Raw genomic sequence first — 7,194 nt, forward strand, 5'->3', positions numbered from 1 at the left:
ACCTAAGCCGAAGTCAGACGCTTAACTGAGCCACCCAGGCGCCCCACCAGACTCTCCATCTTAAAGTGTCCCCAGCACAGCGAAGATGGCATGTGCACTCACCCTAGAATACCGCAGCAGCTGAAGACAGTTTAACAGACACAACATATATAGAGAATGAAGGGTGTTTCACAGCGCCTTTCAACTTTAAAAATGCTATGATATTTTGTAGGGAACATTACGCCCACTTGGCAGATGGAGCCAAACAAGGTCAGTGGGTTTCCTCAAAGCCCCACCATACCGGTCAGTTCTTCACGATTGGACGGTTCTCCAGGAACTACACTAACAGTGGAGCAATGAAAACGAAGGTCTCTATGAAACTTAGCCTTGTTTCTAAGTGAACGAAATGGCACCCCCCACAAACCAAGTTGTTTTAAACCCCAATTAATCATTAACATTTATTTCCTCCACACCAACATTGTAAACTGATCATCTAACCACCTCAACAGACAAAAGTTAACCTTAAGAAAAACCCCCTTGGGACACCTGAGTGGCTCAGTTAAGTGCCTGACTCTTCCATTTCTACTCAGGTCATGATTCAAGGTTCATGAGCTCAAACCCCCGCCCCAGACAGCATGGAACCTGCTTGGGATTCTCTCTGTCCCTCCCCCATGTGTGCTCCCTCTCAAAATGACTGAATAAATATTAAAACCAACATTTTTTAAATAAACAAACCCCAGTAAATAAATGCAACATAGAAACTTTATTTAACAAAAATAACAGGCAAAGTCAAACAGGCACTTATATTAAGAGAAAAACTGACTAGGAAAAATTGTATCTTGAACAGCTTACAGTAACCTACTTGCAGTTGCATTTAACTGAGCTCTGTTGCTGTGAAGAATACAGCTTATGCACAGATATGGATGAACGATTTGTACATTTTTCAAGTATTCACTGAATACTACCTTATATACACATATACATTAAATTTGAAAAAGATTTACGAAGATCCCCAGATAGACTTCATTTTTGTTGCTCTTTTGGAAGAGGTCGTCTAAAGAGAAGAATATGTGGTTCTGTGGAAACAAAATATTTTATATAATTTTAATAGAAGTTAATTTTCAATCAACCAAAAATTCAAATTCTCAATTGAACCAAGATTAATCTATGATCAACTGTTACTTATTGAAGTATCTGAAATACATTCAAAAGTCACTGTCAACTGTGAACAGAAAAAAATAAGCTAATAATGAGAATATTCCCCTGAATATGTTTTAGTTTTACCTCCCCTGAAGAAAGATGCTAAGTAGAGAAGCCACTTTGAGGAGAATGGTTTCTACCTTCAGAATCTCTATTCCTGTGAAACGAGAAAGGTTACCTCTTCATGGGAAAAAGACACCTAATACCAAATCCAAAAACCACCAGCCTGTAGAAAGTACAGATCCCTGGGGCCCGTTCCCAAAGGTTGTTTGTGCGGGGCAGGGTTCTATAGTTCCTCAGTTGCTGCTCTGGTATTAGCTGGAGAAAGAGCTTTTGAATGGAGATTGAATTAAATGCCCCAACCCCAGTTTCTGATGCTGCTACTGCTGATTTTCTTTAACAAGAGCAGAAAACAAGATCACTCTAGTTCACCTAATTCAGCTTCTACAGCATGCCTTCAAATTGTGTTCGAAGCATTATAAATCGTTTAAGTTAAATTAGTAACACAAAAATAGAATTTAGCCCAAGTGTATCTGGAAAAATGGAAAATGTGTGGAACACCACACCTCAACACAAACGCTAATACGTAACACACATAGCACCATTCACTGTTACCTTCTTTCATCTCAGTGTGGTAGATAACACTTATCCCTTAGTACAAGTCTAAAAGAAAAGGCAAATCACTTCAGATTGCATTAACTTCTAGGCATAGAACTTGAGAACACTTAAAGTGTCTTAAGTTCTTAGTTTTCAAAGTTTTCAAAGGTGGGAAGGAGGGAACACCAGAATTATAAATCTACTACCAAAATAAGATACTACTGTAACAGTTTTCAACAAGCACAACTCTACTATTTTAGCTCAGTTAATGCCTTCCTCAACGGCAGATCTTGCCCTTACCCGGCTCATGAATCATGTAGTGAACCCAGCCTAGACTCTGTTGGACACCAAGTCTCCTCCACTCCTCTTCAGACATCAGATGGGTTTTCGGTACTTGTTTGGAAAGTTCTCTGGGTAACATGACATGCCTGTGAAGATACAGCCAAGTATTAGTAAATACACCTTTTTCCTACAATTGTGAGCACTTTATAAATACATTTTCAGGATACTTAAAATCGGAGTTCAAAATAATCAGATTTTTCAAGCAACTCTTAATTATGTTACTGTCAGCATCCATCTTGAAAACCACTGAATATCTTTCTGATTTTTGATGGAGTATGTTCAAAATAGGGAGAAAAGGATATTTGGTCGCGAAACCAGAGGCATTTTAAGACTCTGCTTTCTTCTGTAAGAGACTGCTTGCTACTTGTCCCCGTCTTCTGCAGAAATAGAAGCCCCAAAACTTATGCCAGGCTCATGGTTCTCCAAAACATCCCAACCTCCCACACAGCTACCTCTGATGACTTAAATCCTGGCCAATAGGATAGAAAAAAAATATGCAACTGATGCAAACTGTTTTCAAAAGGAAAGAACATGCCCAACTCCCTTCCTTGTTCTTTCCTGTTGGTTATGAAGCGGACTGATGTGGTCAGGGAGCTAGAGAAACCATCTAAGTCCACAGAAGCCTTGTAAATTGGAGATGGTTCCTGACTGTAGAACTGTCATCCCAGACCCATGTGGCCTTTTACAGAAAAGGAAAGAAAACTAATTTGTTAGTTACTTTGGTCTTCCCACTACTAAACGTTATAGATTTGCAGTATATACAAATCCTTACATAGTCTAGCAGTTTTTTCAAATAAAAATTTTTTAAAAAGCCCAAGTCCCACATATACATGTACCAGACAACCTTACACCTTCAGTTTTCCGTAAGTTACAGACTTCTATCCTAATGAACACCCAAAACTTTTTTTCAGGAAAGTATGGAATACTCTTAAATGTCAAACCTTCAGAAACAGGTACAACTCTAACTTTGTAAAAAGTCTCAAGGAACAAATCTGCACCCTGCTTAAGTAAAAAGGTCTTTATAAATCACAATTCCCTGACCCATTTTTGGCATTTCCAGTATCTGTAAAGTTAGTCACCCTTAACCACGAAGCACATTTCTTGACCAGTATTAAAATATCTACCACCAAGGAGTCCGTTGGCTAGGGGCGTGGGGGAGGGCGAGAAAGGAGCAAGCTTGTGAGTCACACTTTTTGGCACAGGAGAAAACTGAACCCATAACCCTGCATTAGCACTAACAGTTATCAACTTAAATTCTAGTCTGTGAATGTGAATCAAATACCCATTTCGTATTATTTACAAAAAAGAAATGAGACTCAAAACAACTGTGTTGCTATGTTCGTCTACCATGAATCCGGTTATGCTCAGTTTTTACCCCTGATGGTGAAGAGCAAAGGGCACTGATCTCCTGCGCAGTTGAAAACCCACATGTAACACTGGAGTACCCCATAGTGAATTACGGAGAGCCAACCTTTGACCCGAACCTTACCGACAGTATGAACAGCCAAAATACGTGTATTTTGTGTTATCTTGAAACGCTGCTGTAACATATACTTTTAAGGCTCTTCACATGTTATCTCCTGTCCACCCTCTGTAGTCGTGGCTGTTAGGTCTCTGCCCGAGCAGGGCAATGCTAACCGGCTCCCAGTCACATCACGCGGACTACACACAAGTACCAACGGTAATTGGGCCTGAGTCACACGCTGCCCTTCCCATTAACTGTGGAACAGGCTTTATCCGGTTGGATTACAACCGGACAGTGTTTATTCCGCGGCCTCAAGCTGCAGGAGAACGCTAGCTTCCGGCAAAGAGACACTTTATAACTACATGCGAGGAAAACACGGCCAAAAGCCGTGAAGACCAAAACCTTCACTTCCCGACCGTGGGCGTGTGGGTCGAGGCCAAGGCCAGGTAAGCAGGAGGGTCCCAGGAACAAGACACCGTGCAGGAGGGCAGACAGTTAACTGCCCCCAGGACCTCAGTCTCCCAGTCCGCGCCCAGAAGAGCCAGAACATACGCACGCTAGGAAACCCCGACTGTATTTACAGCACAAAGACGAAGGGCGTTTTTTGCTGTCCTCTCCCACCGACGAACCACTCGGCTAACTGGGCTGCAAGTCTGGGGGTCCGGCTGGCGCCACTCTCCTCACTAACTGCGCCAGTGCACGGACACTGCAGACGCAAGTACCCTCCCCGAGTCGGGGCCCCAGGGCTGCAGGGCGCCCGTCCACCTCCGCACAGGTGCTCCTTACAGTCTGCGCGTCGTCGGCCGCCCGCGGCACCTAAGGCGCACACACCACGGGAGAACCGTCTGGCGTGCGCTTCCTCTACAAAACCAAGCGGACAGACTTCGAAGTTAGGTGCGGCAAAAAAATGAAAAAAAATCCCTAGCTGGGGCAGGAATGACTGATCGGTAGGGCCTCCCCGAAGCAGGCTCCATTTTTCCCCGGAAAATAGATATTTCCAAGTCTCCAGACAGCGGAAACGCACAGACGCGAGGCCAGCGGCCGCCTGGCCGCTTCCCCTCCCCCGAGCCCCGCCCGGAGGGTCCCGGCCCCCCGCAAGGCCACCGCCGGAAGTGCCGAGCGCCGCCTCGCCGCCGCGCCCTTGCTGCTGGTCCCACCGCCGCGGCCCGGCAACGGAGTCCGGGCGCGTCTCAGGGCGACTCGGGGGCCGAGCGGCACCTGGCCAACACACCGAGGCCCCCGGACACGGCCTTGACTGGGGGCTGAGGTGGGCGCCCCGCCGCCCCCAGGGCCCCGACCCGCCGCCCCCCAACACGTCGGCCAACCAGCTCGCCCCCCCCCCCGGCCCGCTCGGCCTACTAGCCTCCGCGAACAAAGGGCGGAACAATGGGCCCCGACACCGGTCCCCAGCGCTCCGACCCCGGCCTCGACCCCATCCCGACCTCCGACCCCGGACCCCGACCCGAATCCCGGTCGCCGCTCTGGGACCCCAACTCTGGTTCCGGTTCCGCCCAGAGTCGCGGCGGAGAAGGCACGTCTGGCCCCTTACCGATACTCGTAGTGCTCGTCGAAGTACTTGTCCGAGTAATAGATCTGCTTGTGAGCCATCCTGCGGTCGGGCGGGAGCGACGGGGCTCGAAGAGCGGGCGTAGCAAGACCACAAGTCCACGTCAAGCCAAGCCAACGACTCGACTGCGACCAACCGACCGCAGGCCGAACGCTCCCGATTTGAATCCGACAGCCCACCGCTGATTGGACGGAGGCGCCAGCAAATCACGCTTCGCGCAAACTGCCGGCAGGCGGGACCGGCTCACAGCCTATCGTCACCCCCCATCCTGCAGTTGGCTCCCAAGATCAGCCAATCAGAGACTTGTTGCGAGGTGGCCCCAGGGAAGAAGTGAATGATTGGCAAGACTTGGAGACGCAAAGCTCCACGACGGAAAGGGGCGTGGCCAGGGAAGGGCGGAGCCGGGACGTTAAAGGCCGCAGAGCGCGTGCGCAGAGGTTTAGAACGTTCCAGGTCAGCCGAGCCGTTGGGGGTGGGCGGATCTGCGAGAGGGGCGAGGTATCGCAGGCCTTGGCGAAACGCGGTTGGGTTGCGCGCCGAGCGTTCGCCTCTGCGCAGGCGCAGTCTGGGCGGCCCGAGAAAGGCATAGGAAGCGTGGGAGGTGAAGCAGTCCGGGCGTGGGAGGCGCGGGGAGGCGAAGCGGCTTCCCCGCCGCCGCGGGCCTGGCCTCGGGACGGGGAGGTGACGGTGCCCGCGGCGGGCGGCCACCGACAGGCCCCGGGCGGAGCGATCCGGAGCCCACGTCGTGCAGACTGAGGTCGCCTGAGGAAATAGGTGAACCCAAAGTGTGTAGGTGACAGAGCGACCTCGCGGTGACGCCCCGCGTTCCGCACCCGGCACGTAACCCCGCTCTTCAGGACCGGTGTGCGTCGCCGCTGGAGCAGAAGCGTGGGCGGCGCGGGGCGGGGACCCATCCCCGCAGGGCTCCGGGTCCCGGTCGCGCAGTACCTGCCGCGTCCTGCCCCCGCCCACGCTCCGGCCGTCCCCCCTCGCCCTGCACGCGGCGAGCGCCCGGAGGCCTGAGGGACCGGGGAGAGTTAACGCGCGGCGATGACGACGGGATAAACCGTCGCGGGAGGTGGACCGGGGGACCTCTGAGTTCCTGGCAGAGCCTAGGAATGAAAAGCTTTCTAGATGTATTTTTAGAGACGTATTGAGGGAAATTTTTGGTGGAAAAGTAGAATAGTATCATCACGTCCGGGGTACCAGTCACTGAGCTTCAGCAGTTAATGTTCTGTGCACCTTGTTTCCGCCTACTCGCCTCTTCCTTTTTTTGTAGCACATCTTTAAGGAGATTCCCGGGTATAATGTCATGTCGCTTTGAAAAAGTGTTTTTGAATACATCGGTGTACTTATAGGGTAGGTCTCAAACAATTTAAAAATACTTAGCACCATGCCGTTATTACGCTTAAAAGGCCTCATGGTTCTCTGAGTGCTGGTTTAGATTCACATTTCCCTGACTGTCTCATGGATGCCTTTTGACATCCACATCCACACCTGGGCCCCAACTTGCAATTTGGCTCCCCACTCCCTGCCCCCCCTCCCCAATCCTTTAGAATAGAGATTTCTCTGAGAAACCAGGTCATTGGTGCTTGCAAACAGCCTGCAGTCTGGGTTTGGGTAACCGCTTCCTTGCGGTGTAATTCACCTTTCCCTTTAAAGTCTGCTAATCAGATCTAGGTGAAAACAACAGCAACAACTATTTGTTCAAATCCATTGAGTAAGTAGCAAATGTTAATTTGAGCTCCACCAGGTGGACTCCAGACTTTGGCCTCTTAACCACTACTGTGCACTGTTGCTTACCTTTGCCAACAGAGGGACCCTGCATTTGGAAGCACGGCATGTGCTAGAAATGTAAGTGCAGAGGTCATGGGAAGGAAAGTTGCAGGACATGGACCTGGGAGGTTCCATGTCATAGACAGAAAAACGACTCTTGAGATATCCGTGTCCTTATCCCTGGGACCTGTGGGTATGTTACCTTACTTGGCAGATGTGAAGAAGTTAAAGATGAGGTGGGGAGATGACCTTGCATTATAGTGCCTGG

At 49.7% G+C, this 7,194-nt stretch overlaps 1 protein-coding gene across 1 annotated transcript; it reads right to left on the minus strand.

The window, feature by feature from the left end:
* Positions 1–723: 723 nt before the first annotated feature.
* On the minus strand, positions 724–5,311 carry CKS2 (CDC28 protein kinase regulatory subunit 2). The gene is made up of 3 exons (XM_039241528.1): positions 5,133–5,311; positions 2,077–2,204; positions 724–1,055 (listed from the first exon to the last, which is right to left on the minus strand). Exons 1-3 carry the CDS (start codon positions 5,189–5,191, stop codon positions 1,003–1,005), a joined length of 240 nt encoding a protein of 79 aa, XP_039097459.1. The 5' UTR covers positions 5,192–5,311; the 3' UTR covers positions 724–1,002.
* Positions 5,312–7,194: the final 1,883 nt, after the last annotated feature.

The sequence above is a fragment of the Hyaena hyaena genome, unplaced genomic scaffold, assembly GCF_003009895.1.
Source record: "Hyaena hyaena isolate Hyena2069 unplaced genomic scaffold, ASM300989v1 scaffold_194, whole genome shotgun sequence".
Lineage (NCBI taxonomy): Eukaryota > Metazoa > Chordata > Mammalia > Carnivora > Hyaenidae > Hyaena > Hyaena hyaena.

Bases quoted from the DNA above. Each gene is read 5' to 3' on its own strand.
- CKS2 (XM_039241528.1), bottom strand. From the start codon at position 5,191: ATGGCTCACAAGCAGATCTATTACTCGGACAAGTACTTCGACGAGCAC. The intron at 2,205-5,132 runs GTAAGGGGCCAG...GTATCTTCACAG, and splicing joins GACGAGCACTACGAGTATCG to GCATGTCATGTTACCCAGAG. The intron at 1,056-2,076 runs GTAAGGGCAAGA...TTGTTTCCACAG, and splicing joins CTACATGATTCATGAGCCGG to AACCACATATTCTTCTCTTT.